General features: G+C 42.4%; 1 protein-coding gene across 2 annotated transcripts; it reads right to left on the bottom strand.

Annotated features, from left to right (window-relative positions):
• Positions 1–826: 826 nt before the first annotated feature.
• On the bottom strand, positions 827–7,004 carry LOC110499062 (ADP-ribosylation factor 1). Of its 2 annotated transcripts, none has more exons than XM_021575938.3 (5): positions 6,873–7,004; positions 3,267–3,419; positions 3,033–3,143; positions 2,775–2,899; positions 827–2,540 (listed from the first exon to the last, which is right to left on the bottom strand). In XM_021575938.3, the coding sequence occupies exons 2-5, from the start codon at positions 3,412–3,414 to the stop codon at positions 2,379–2,381; spliced, it is 546 nt and encodes a 181-aa protein (XP_021431613.1). In that variant the 5' UTR covers positions 3,415–3,419; positions 6,873–7,004; the 3' UTR covers positions 827–2,378. The 2 variants fall into 2 exon arrangements, with proteins under 2 accessions (XP_021431613.1, XP_021431615.1); XM_021575940.3 differs by having other exon boundaries at positions 6,454–6,875.
• Between the last annotated feature and the right edge of the window lie 5,498 nt (positions 7,005–12,502).

Below are 12,502 nucleotides of genomic sequence, written 5' to 3'. Positions count from 1 at the left end.
TCTCATGCTACCACTAGAGTGAAAGCACCGCCAGCGTTCAAAAGTGACCAAAACATCAGCCAGGAAGCATAGGAACTGAAAAGTGGTCTGTGGTCACCACCTGCAGAACCACTCCTTTATTGGGGGTGTCTTGCTAATTGCCTATTATTTCCACCTGTTGTCTATTCCATTTGCACAACAGCATGTGAAATTTATTTTCAATCAGTGTTGCTTCCTAAGTGGACAGTTTGATTTCACAGAAGCGTGATTGACTTGGAGTTACATTGTGTTGTTTAAGTGTTCCCTTTATTTTTTTGAGCAGTGTATGGCCAATATACCACAGCTAAGGGCCGTGTCCAGGCACTCTGCGTTGCGCATAAGAACAGCCTTTAGCCGTGGTCTATTGGCCATATACCACTCTGCCTCTGGGCTTATTGTTTATTATAGTGCGGCAGTTTACTACAGTAGAGAATAGTACAGCAGAGCTTTATTCAGTAAAGTACAGTAGTTTAAGTCAGTAAAGTAGGGTACAATAGCTTTACTGTACTCTACTGTATTGTACTATACTCTACTGTACTGCATTGTAATGTACTGTCCAAACTTGTGAAACAGATGTCTATGATTGGTTCAGATTTGGTCCGGTCCAGACCAAATCTGAACCAATTATAGACGTCTATGTTTGGGCCAAAAATGTCTGTGGATGTTGAAATCAAGTCCGGTCCGGACTGCACCAAAAAAGATACGTTGCAGTTGGTAAATGCTTTGTGGGATCTATACATTTTTTCTTTAAAGCTAAATTCTACTCTTCCCACTGTCACACAAATAATCTCATTGTCAACACAAGATGTTCAGATCAAATCATATCATTTAATGTGTTCAGGAAAACCCCACAGAAACAGTTGTAGGGGAAAACTTACAGATTTACAATCATTCTTAACAGAAGTGCCAGCATAACCTCCAGTCACACAATTTAAGAGGGCGGTTTTCCCCCCGGCCCATGCCCTCTGTAGTCATTCTTACAGCTCTTGGAATGAAGGTACTGGTACCTGTTGGTCTTAGTAACTCAAGTATGAAGCACAAAGTTGCTAAATGTAGCCAATGTTAGCACTCAGACCCTTGAGCTAGGCTTATTTTCTTCATTAGCCTAGCCCTAGCATATTTGGTGCTTTTCCTTCATCACATCGACAAAATTAGCGAGAAGCTGGGTACAGCCAACCTCTGAGACAAGAATAATAATCTCTTGAACATTTCCAGGTAGAACACAAAATGTAGAGCGTTTACACCCTTGAGGGTACACTACGTTTAATATACAAGATTTGTCATACTGCTCAATTGCATTTGGTTCAGCAGTTGAACAAACAGAAATGCTAGAACTAGAGACAACGGACATGGAACATTTCAAGGAATAAAGTTTGAAGCTTCTGAATGTCAACAGTCGACCAGCCCAATGCAGCCTATGAAAACAACCATGTATTGAAATGCTCAGTTGAATAAATAGGTGACAAATTGAAAATGCAGGAACAGATTTGCTTTAAATTCAGTCAATACATTGTCAAAATGTGTCAAGTTTTCACAATTCAAAAATGACCAAAAGGAAGTCATGTAACATTTACCGTTTTTAAATTCAGAACGAATTTTAACCTTAGAGGGAGAATATTTCCCTATGGTTGTTGGTTTGTGCTTCATGGTCTCTCCCTCTCTTGCTGGGAAAAAGGTAGTGTTCGCTAGAGAACCATTGCTAAGAGATGTTGGTAATATAATAATATAAAAAGAAAAGCATGGTTTTCAAATGATGCAAAGAACGACCAAGAGTGGAAGGAGAACTTTTTGATTTGTTTCAACCTGATACAGGTCACAATGTTTTTTTATCACAGGTGGGGGCTAGGTAAGGTTTCAAAACAAAACACGTTAAAATGCAAGGCCTATTATTCAGTCACAACACTGGTGGGACAAATAAAGTTAAATATCTACCAAGGAGGGAGAGGAGAACCGTTTGCACTCTTGCTCTTTCTTTGCCTTGTAAAAACCATGCTTGGCATGGGTGAGAGGGGGTCGTGCAAGACAGAGTTGGCTTGGGCGGGATGTGGTGGGGTGGCGCTTGAGGAGCCAGACCACCATTTCCACCGGAGGTGTGTTAAAGGCACGACAGGGTTACTCCCAATCCCAGCTAACAGACACAGAGACGCCTTCACACCCTCGACTGCAAACACACAGTACACACACACACACAAGCAGCACAGGCTAGAGCCCCAGGAGTAAGGATTGATACAGAAAAAGAGATGGAGGATGAGGTTTTTGGAGAAAGACTGTGGAGGGAGGAGTTCCGAGGGGCCAGGGGCTTGGAACCGGTGCTGCCATCTTGTCAGACAGAAAGAAGGGGAAAACAATGGTGGAATGGATCATTTCTGGTTCTTGAGCTGGTTGGAGAGCCAGTCGAGGCCCTCGTAGAGGCCGTCCCCACTAGTAGCACAGGTGGCTTGGATGTACCAGCTGCGCTGGCGGAGAGCGTGGAGCCCCAGCTTGTCTGTGATCTCCGCAGCATTCATTGCATTGGGAAGGTCCTGAGAAAGGGGGTTCAAAAGATTTATCCTCTAACACACTTTGCAATTACGATATCCTACTCAAGCCCAGTGATAGCGCAAGGGGTTGGCAATGCAAATAATGTTACGTGTGCATGATCAATGAGCACCGTCCACCCACATAATGTTTAGCAGGAGCAAAGAGCACTAGAAGGAGGTAAGGCAGTCAGAATTCAGATATGAACACCCTCCTTCGCACAAAGTAAACAAGCTCACCTGTTTGTTTGCAAAAACGAGCAGCACGGCATCTCTCAGCTCATCCTCTGCAAGCATTCTCTGCAACTCCTCCCTCGCCTCGTTCACTCGCTCCCTGTCGTTGCTGTCCACCACAAAGATAAGCCCTGCAAAGAGGCACACAGTTAGATATTGAGAATGTGACACGGGTTCTCCGACGAGCAAGCCTTGCTCTCGTAATGGTGGAGCTATCTATGGACCACCGTTGCCAGCGCTCTTCAAAGCGCCATTGGATCTTACCTTGAGTGTTCTGGAAGTAGTGGCGCCATAACGGCCTGATTTTGTCTTGACCGCCAACGTCCCACACTGTGAAGCTGATGTTCTTGTATTCTACCGTTTCAACATTAAAACCTGGACAAAGAACACAGAATGTTACAGAGGCATTAGTGAGGCACATATTTCATACGCAGCCTAATCTGGCAGTGGAATGACTTTTGGTGATAGGCTAATGCATTCAAGGAAAATTGTCCTTACCAATTGTAGGAATGGTGGTGACAATCTCTCCTAGTTTGAGTTTGTACAGGATGGTTGTTTTTCCGGCAGCATCGAGTCCAACCATGAGAATCCTCATCTCCTTCTTGCCAAATAGGCCCTTGAACAGGCTTCCAAACATATTCCCCATGGTAACTTATGTGAGGAGAAAGAGGAATGCAAGGTGAACTGAGGTAATCAGTAATGGTACATGTTTACATTTCTAACAGAATGGTATTAGCTATGTAAATTCAAGGGGGCAGATAAGTCTGCAGAAATGAACTCCCAACCACCAACATATTCCCCAAACCCAACAGCCTGTTATGTAGCCTACAGCTTTAGTTAGCTGTATGACTGTGCATGCATTCAGTTCATTTAGCATGTCAGAGCTAATGCTGCTTTCACTGACTAGTCGAAACGTAGACATTTCCGATTTGGAAACTCATTGCAGAAAGATGAGTTTCCCCACCAGAATCGACCAATAGGAAGCTCAACGTAAATAAGGTTCAGAGCACTCGGTGATCCCGTTCTGTGAGCTTGTGTGGCCTACCACTTTGCGGCTGAGCAGTTGTTGCTCCTAGAGGTTTCCACTTCACAACAACAGCACTTACAGTTGACCGTGGCAGCTCAAAGGTGGTATCCTATGATGGTGCCATGTTGAAAGTCACTGAGCTCTTCAGTAAGGTCATTCTACTGCCAATGTTTGTCTATGGAGATTGCATTGTGGTGTGCTCGATTTTATACACCTGTCAGCAACAGGTGTGGCTGAAATAGCCAAATCCATTCATTTTAAGGGGTGTCTACATACAGTACCAGTCAAAAGTTTGGACACACCTACTCATTAAAAGGGGTTTTCTTTATTTTACTATTTTCTACATTGTAGAATAAGAGTGAAGACATAATAAAATATAACACATATGGAATCATGTAGTAACCAAAAAAGTGTTAAATCAAAATATATTATACATTTGAGATTCTTCAAAGTAGCCACCCTTTGCCTTGATGACAGCTTTGCACACTCTTGGCATTCTCTTAACCAGCTTCATGAGGAAGGCTTTTCCAACAGTCTTGAAGGAGTTCCCACATATCCTGAGGACTCGTTGGCTGCGTTTCCTTCACTTTGCGGTCCGACTCATTCCAAACCATCTCAATTGTGTTGAGGTCGAGTGATTGTGGAGGCCAGGTTCTGATGCAGCACTCCATCACTCTCCTTCTTGTTCAAATAGCCCTTACACAGCCTAGAGGTGTGTTTTGGGTCATTGTCCTGTTGAAAAACAAATGATAGTGGGACTAAGTTGAAACCAGATGGGATGGTGTTTTGCTGCAGAATGCTGTGGTAGCCATGCTGGTTAAGTGTGCCTTGAATTCTAAATAAACCACTGACAGTGTCACCAGCAAAGCACCCCCACACCTCTTCATGCTTAACGGTGGGAACCACCCATGCGGAGATCATCCGTTCACCTACTCACTGCGGTTGGAACCAAAAATCTCAAATTTGGACAGATTTCCACCGGTCTAATGTCCATTGCTCGCTTTTCTTGGCCCAAGTAAGTATCTTCTTCTTATTGGTGTCATTTAGTAGTGGTTTCTTTGCAGCAATTCTACCATGAAGGCCTGAGTCGCTCAGTCTCCTCTGAATAGGTCATGTTGAGATGAGTCTGTTACTTGAAGTCTGAAGAATTTATTTGGGCTGCAATTTCTTAGGTGTAGTAAACTGATGATCTTATCGTCTGCAGCAGAGGTAACTCTGGGTATTCCTTTCATGCGAGCCAGTTTCATCATAGTGCTTGATGGTTTTTGCGACTGCACTTGAAGAAACTTTCAAAGTTCTATACATGTTCCAGATTGACTTACCTTCATGTTTTAAAGTAATGATGGACTGTCATTTCTCTTTGCTTATTTGAGCTGTTCTTGCCATAATAGACTTGGTCTTTTACCAAATAGGGCTATCTTCTGTATACTACCCCTACCTTGTCACAACACAACTGATTGGCTGAAATACATTAAGGAAAGGAATTCCACAAATTAACTTTTAACAAGGCACACCTTTTAATTGAAATATATTCCCGGTGACTACCTCAAATGATTATTTATTTTATTTTATGTAACTAGGCAAGTCAGTTTAGAACAAATTCTTATTTACAATGACGGCCTACCCTGGCAAAGGGTGGCTACTTTGAAGAATATACAATTTGTTTTGATTTGTTTAACACTTTGTTGGTTACTACATGATTCCACACGTTTTATTTTAGGCTGAGTTTCTGTATAGCACTTTGTGACATCAGCTGATGTAAGAAGGGCTTTATAAAGACATTTTATTGATTTGATTTCATGGTTTTGATGTCTTCACTATTATTCTACAATGTAAAAAAAAAAAAAAGTACAAATAAAGAAAAACCATGGAATGAGTACGTGTCTAAACCTTTGACTGGTATTGTACATATATATATATATATATATATATATATAAATAAAGGGGTTGGGGGGTAAAAAAAAAAAACTCCAGGCCACTCCTGAACTTCTAAAACTAGACAAAGTACGTAGAAATTATAATGAACCTATACATTTTAAAATAACTGCACTTTATCAGCCCCGCAAATTGCTTTTGACTAACAAATCAGTCCAGAAAAAAAAATCAGTGTGGCCCACGAAATTATTGCACCACCCACGTTTAGTGCACATGGCATAAACTACTGCCTTGTTTAACACAATTCGGAACCTACGAGATAAAATTTGCGTACGCTTTTATTCGTGGAGCTTCCTATCGGCTGATACTTTCCAACTGGAAAACTCCGACCTCTGGCTACAACGACTTTCCAAGTCGAAAATGTCCCGAGTTTCCTTCATCGCTGCATACAACCTGCAGTACAATTGATGTCAGCTGACACGCCACTGCAAGCTGCTTTGAGCCTATCAGGGGTATGAGCTCGAAAGCTGGAGTTCTGGGACAATAATCATCACCATAATGTAGTAATTATTTTGCCAAGTTGTGATTGCTCCTCCGTCCTAGCTTCAATACTCTATGCAATTATGAATGCACCTACGTTAGCCATGCTATCCAAACAGAGCACGATTAGTACTGGCCGAGGAAGACCTCCCGCTTAGCTAAGCCTGAATGCTTCCCATCAGATGTTGAAAGCAACATACAACTGTGATTAAAATATAAACATTTAATTCGCAACAATCGTACCTGGTAGACAGTGAACTGGACGGCCGACATTGTTATCCTAGCTAGATAAAGCTAAACGAAGAAGCTTAGCTAGCTAGCCAGCATGGGCGGGTGCTAGTTAACAGACAACCATAACACAACAAACTGAGGATCTCAGGTATTTCATACGTTTACCGAACGTGTCGTTTTACACATATTTGGTACTAATCGTATGCCAAAACTATGGTCAGCAAATGGCCTGAAGGACGAGGCAATGTTAGTTAACTTAGCAATAGCCTATGTAGCTAGCTAATGACGCGTCAGATGTAGAGGAAATGATGACGTCATTGGAGCAAGCGGAAACGGGACATTTTTGTCCGATTTTAGTTAACTCTAACATATAAATTATTGTATGTTAACATAACGTCATGTACGCTGTTATGTATGTATGATATATTCACCTTAGAACACGGCTTCTCGATCTTTCGTCTCTTTCAGTCACTCCAAAATGGCGTTTTGCGCAACTCATGAGACACCGGTGTGTGGGCAATTCCTACTATTAATCTTATCCAATCATATCACCCATTGTATTTAAAGACCCCTCCTGTTATACCATGTTATCCAATCACGGGGCCGAAAGGATTTGTAGACAAGGAAGTGAAACTAGCTACACATTTTAGCCAACTACTTTTGATTCTCATTGTCAATGCAAGGTGTGCAGTGGCAGATAATAGATTCGGTTCAATGCAGTAAGTAGTAGAATCTTCTGTCATTCAACTCATTGTGCACTGACTATCCATATATCAGGGTGTCTTCTTTCCCAAACTTTTCTGAACTTTTCTGAAGTATTCCAACTCAAAATAACAGATGTTAGTGGACTCGTGATGAATTATTACAAACATGATTGAGTGTCTTCAAAACATGAGTGGTATGCACCATGCTTACATCACACAGGTAAAAGGCAGAATTGTTGAGGGACACAGACCATCTATCGTTATGAGTAGCTATAGACATATTATAGGCAAAACATCTGTCAGAGAAAAGGTCTATGGATCTGTAACCAATGTGATCTTACTTCATTACACCTTTGCATTCTGTTTTTAAAGAAAGGAGGTAGATATGTATAGGGATAAGGTGACTAGGCATCAGTATATGATAAACAGAGTAGTAGCAGCGTATATGATGATTGTATGTGAGTGGGTGGGTGTGTGTGTGTATAGAGTCAGTATAAATGTATGTGCATATTATGTGTGTGTGAGCAAATTATGGAGTGAGTGTTTTGTGTGTTGGAGTGTCAGTGTATGTCAGTGTGTAAGGTCCTGTGAGTGTGCATCGAGACAGTGCAAAAATAAGAATAAAATATAAGGGTCAACTCAGATCGCTACCAAAATGGTTACATGTATAATGTAGTTCGTTATTTAGCAGTCTTATGGCATGGGGATAGAAGCTGTTAAGGAGCCTGTTGGTGTCAGACTTGATGGAGCGGTACCACTTGCCATGCGGAAGCAGAGAGAACAGTCTATGGCTTTGGTGGTTGGAGTCTTTAATGATTTTCCGGGCCTTCCTTTTATATAGAGGTCCTGGATGGCAGGCAGCTCGGTTGCAGTGATGTACAGTCGTGGCCAAAAGTTTTGAGAATGACACAAATATTAATTTCCACAAAGTTTGCAGCTTCAGTGTCTTTAGATATTTTTGTCAGAAGTTACTATGGAATACTGAAGTATAATTACAAGCATTTCATAAGTGTCAAAGGCTTTTATTGACAATTACATGAAGTTACATGAAGCAAAGAGTCAATATTTGCAGTGTTGACCCTTATTTTTTAAGACCTCTGCAATCCGCCCTGGCATGCTGTCAATTAACTTCTGGGCCACTGATGGCAGCAGATTCTTGCATAATCAATGCTTGGAGTTTGTCAGAATTAGTGTTTTTTTTGTTTGTCCACCCGCCTCTTGAAGATTGACCACACGTTGCACTCACACGTTGCACTCACACCTTCCTGCTGCCATTCCTGAGCAAGCTCTGTACTGGTGGTGCCCTGATCCCGCAGCTGAATCAACTTTAGGAGACACTTCTGACGCTTGCTGGACTTTCTTGGGCGCCCTGAAGCCTTCTTCACAACAATTGAAACACTCTCCTTGAAGTTCTTGATGATCCGATAAATGGTTGATTTAGGTGCAATCTTACCGGCAGCAATATCCTTGCCTGTGAAGCCCGTTTTGTGCAAAGCAATGATGATGGCATGTGTTTCCTTGCAGGTAACCATCGTTGACAGAGGAAGAACAATGATTCCAAGCACCGCCCTCCTTTTGAAGCTTCCAGTCTTTTATTCAAACTCAATCAGCAGGGCCTCCCGGGTGGCGCAGTGGTAAAGGGCGCTGTACTGCAGCGCCAGCTGTGCCATCAGAGTCCCTGGGTTCGCGCCCAGGCTCTGTCGTAACCGGCCGCGACCGGGAGGTCCGTGGGGCGACGCACAATTGGCCTAGCGTCGCCCTTGTTAGGGAGGGCTTGGTCGGTAGGGGTGTCCTTGTCTCATCACGCACCAGCGACTCCTGTGGCGGGCTGGGCGCAGTGTGCGCTAACCAAGGTGGCCAGGTGCAACGGTGTTTCCGGGTTGGATGCGTGCTGTGTTAAGAAGCAGGGTTAGGCTTGGTTGGGTTGTGTATCGGAGGACGCATGACTTTCAACCTTCGTCTCTCCCGAGCCCATACGATGAGACAAGATAGTACAACAATTGGATACCACGAAATTGGGGAGAAAAAGGGGTAAAATTAAAAAATAAAAAAAAAACTCAATCAGCATGATAGAGTGATCTCCAGCCTTGTCAGCCTCGCCCTTGTCAACAAACAGTCCTTTTGTGACAGGGCTGAAATGCAGTGGAAATATGTTTGGGGGATTCAGTTCATTTGCATGGACTTTGCAATTAATTGCAATTCATCTGATCACTCTTCATAATATTCTGGAGTATATGCAAATTGCCATCACACAAACTCAGGCAGCACTTTGTGAAAATTTATATTTGTGTCATTCTCAACTTTTTGCCACGACTGTACTGGGCTGTCTGCTAAACCTTTTCAACCTCCTGACTGTCGCACCTTTACAACTGTGCACAATTACAGTGCCTTGCAAAAGTATTCGGCCCCCTTGAACTTTGCGACCTTTTGCCACATTTCAGGCTTCGAACATAAAGATATAAAACTGTATTTTTTTGTGAAGAATCAACAACAAGTGGGACACAATCATGAAGTGGAACGACATTTATTGGATATTTCAAACTTTTTTAACAAATCAAAACCTGAAAAATTGGGCGTGCAAAACTATTCAGCCCCTTTACTTTCAGTGCAGCAAACTCTCTCCAGAAGTTCAGTGAGGATCTCTGAATGATCCAATGTTGACCTAAATGACTAATGATGATAAATACAATCCACCTGTGTGTAATCAAGTCTCCGTATAAATGCACCTGCACTGTGATAGTCTCAGAGGTCCGTTAAAAGCGCAGAGAGCATCATGAAGAACAAGGAACACACCAGGAAGGTCCGAGATACTGTTGTGAAGAAGTTTAAAGCCGGATTTGGATACAAAAAGATTTCCCAAGCTTTAAAAATCCCAAGGAGCACTGTGCAAGCGATAATATTGAAATGGAAGGAGTATCGGACCACTGCAAATCTACCAAGACCTGGCCGTCCCTCTAAACTTTCAGCTCATACAAGGAGAAGACTGATCAGAGATGCAGCCAAGAGGCCCATGATCACTCTGGATGAACTGCAGAGATCTACAGCTGAGGTGGGAGACTCTGTCCATAGGACAACAATCAGTCGTATATTGCACAAATCTGGCCTTTATGGAAGAGTGGCAAGAAGAAAGCCATTTCTTAAAGATATCCATAAAAAGTGTTGTTTAAAGTTTGCCACAAGCCACCTGGGAGACACACCAAACATGTGGAAGAAGGTGCTCTGGTCAGATGAAACCAAAATTGAACTTTTTGGCAACAATGCAAAACGTTATGTTTGGCGTAAAAGCAACACAGCTCATCACCCTGAACACACCATCCCCACTGTCAAACATGGTGGTGGCAGCATCATGGTTTGGGCCTGCTTTTCTTCAGCAGGGACAGGGAAGATGGTAAAATTGATGGGAAGATGGATGGAGCCAAATACAGGACCATTCTGGAAGAAAACCTGATGGAGTCTGCAAAAGACCTGAGACTGGGACGGAGATTTGTCTTCCAACAAGACAATGATCCAAAACATAAAGCAAAATCTACAATGGAATGGTTCAAAAATAAACATATCCAGGTGTTAGAATGGCCAAGTCAAAGTCCAGACCTGAATCCAATTGAGAATCTGTGGAAAGAACTGAAAACTGCTGTTCACAAATGCTCTCCATCCAACCTCACTGAGCTCGAGCTGTTTTGCAAGGAGGAATGGGAAAAAATGTCAGTCTCTCGATGTGCAAAACTGATAGAGACATACCCCAAGCGACTTACAGCTGTAATCGCAGCAAAAGGTGGCGCTACAAAGTATTAACTTAAGGGGGCTGAATAATTTTGCACGCCCAATTTTTCAGTTTTTGATTTGTTAAAAAAGTTTGAAATATCCAATAAATGTCGTTCCACTTCATGATTGTGTCCCACTTGTTGTTGATTCTTCACAAAAAAATACAGTTTTATATCTTTATGTTTGAAGCCTGAAATGTGGCAAAAGGTCGCAAAGTTCAAGGGGGCCGAATACTTTCGCAAGGCACTGTATATGGACCGTTTTAATAGAACTTCTTAGTGATTTTTTGTGGTGGGGGGGCAGGATAGAAAGGCAAAGCCTGGTGGTGGGGGGCAGGATAGAAGGGCAAAGCCTGGTGGTAGATTCATGATTCATCACTCATCAATATCTGATTGGGTATTTTGTCATCAAACATAACAATGACAAAAATAGTACAAAATACAATAAATGTAATTACTTGACGATACACACAAGGAAGCAAATTAGATGGGCAGGACAGTATGTTGAAGGCTGTAGATTCATGATTTGTCTGTTAGCATGGAAATAACTGTGAATGAGCAGGGAGCTAATGCGACCATTACAATTTAGCATGCTAGCTAACTCGCTCTTACAGCAATAACATACAAAAGCATATCCCAGGAAGCCCCCAATATCTAACAGGTACCACACATATACAGTGGGGCAAAAAAGTATTTAGTCAGCCACCAATTGTGCAAGTTCTCCCACTTAAAAAGATGAGAGGCCTGTAATTTTCATCATAGGTACACTTCAACTATGACAGACAAAATGAGCAAAAAAAATCCAGAAAATCACATTGTAAGATTTTTTATGAATTTATTTGCAAATTATGGTGGAAAATAAGTATTTGGTCAATAACAAAAGTTTATCTCAATACTTTGTTATATACCCTTTGTTGGCAATGACAGACGTCAAACGTTTTCTGTAAGTCTTCACAGGGTTTTCACACACTGTTGCTGGTTTTTTGGCCCATTCCTCCATGCAGATCTCCTCTAGAGCAGTGATGTTTTGGGGCTGTTGCTGGGCAACACAGACTTTCAACTGCCTCCAAAGATGTTCTATGGGGTTGAGATCTGGAGACTGGCTAGGTCACTCCAGGACCTTGACATGCTTCTTACGGAGCCACTCCTTCGTTGCGGTGTGTTCGGGATCATTGTCATGAGTTTTTACCAAAAAATTATATTTGGGTTTCATCTGACCATATGACATTCTCCCAATCTTCTTCTGGATCATCCAAATGCTCTCTAGCAAACTTCAGACGGGCCCGGACATGTACTGGCTTAAGCAGGGGGACATGTCTGGCACTGCAGGATTTGAGTCCCTGGTGGCGTAGTGTGTTACTGATTGTAGGCTTTGTTACTTTGGTCCCAGCTCTCTGCAGGTCATTAACTAGGTCCCCCCATGTGGTTCAGGGATTTTTGCTCACCGTTCTTGTGATCATTTTGATCCCACGGGGTGAGATCTTGCTCGGAGCCCCAGATCGAGGGAGATTATCAGTGGTCTTGTATGTCTTCCATTTCCTAATAATTGCTAGTTGATTTCTTCAAACCAAGCTGCTTACCTATTGCAGATTCAGC

The sequence above is a fragment of the Oncorhynchus mykiss genome, chromosome 20 (genome assembly GCF_057628025.1).
Source record: "Oncorhynchus mykiss isolate SJ-2025 chromosome 20, ASM5762802v1, whole genome shotgun sequence".
NCBI classification, from domain to species: Eukaryota; Metazoa; Chordata; class Actinopteri; order Salmoniformes; family Salmonidae; genus Oncorhynchus; species Oncorhynchus mykiss.
The sequence above is the reverse complement of the archived record's forward strand: the minus strand, read 5'-3'. Positions and strand labels throughout refer to the sequence as shown.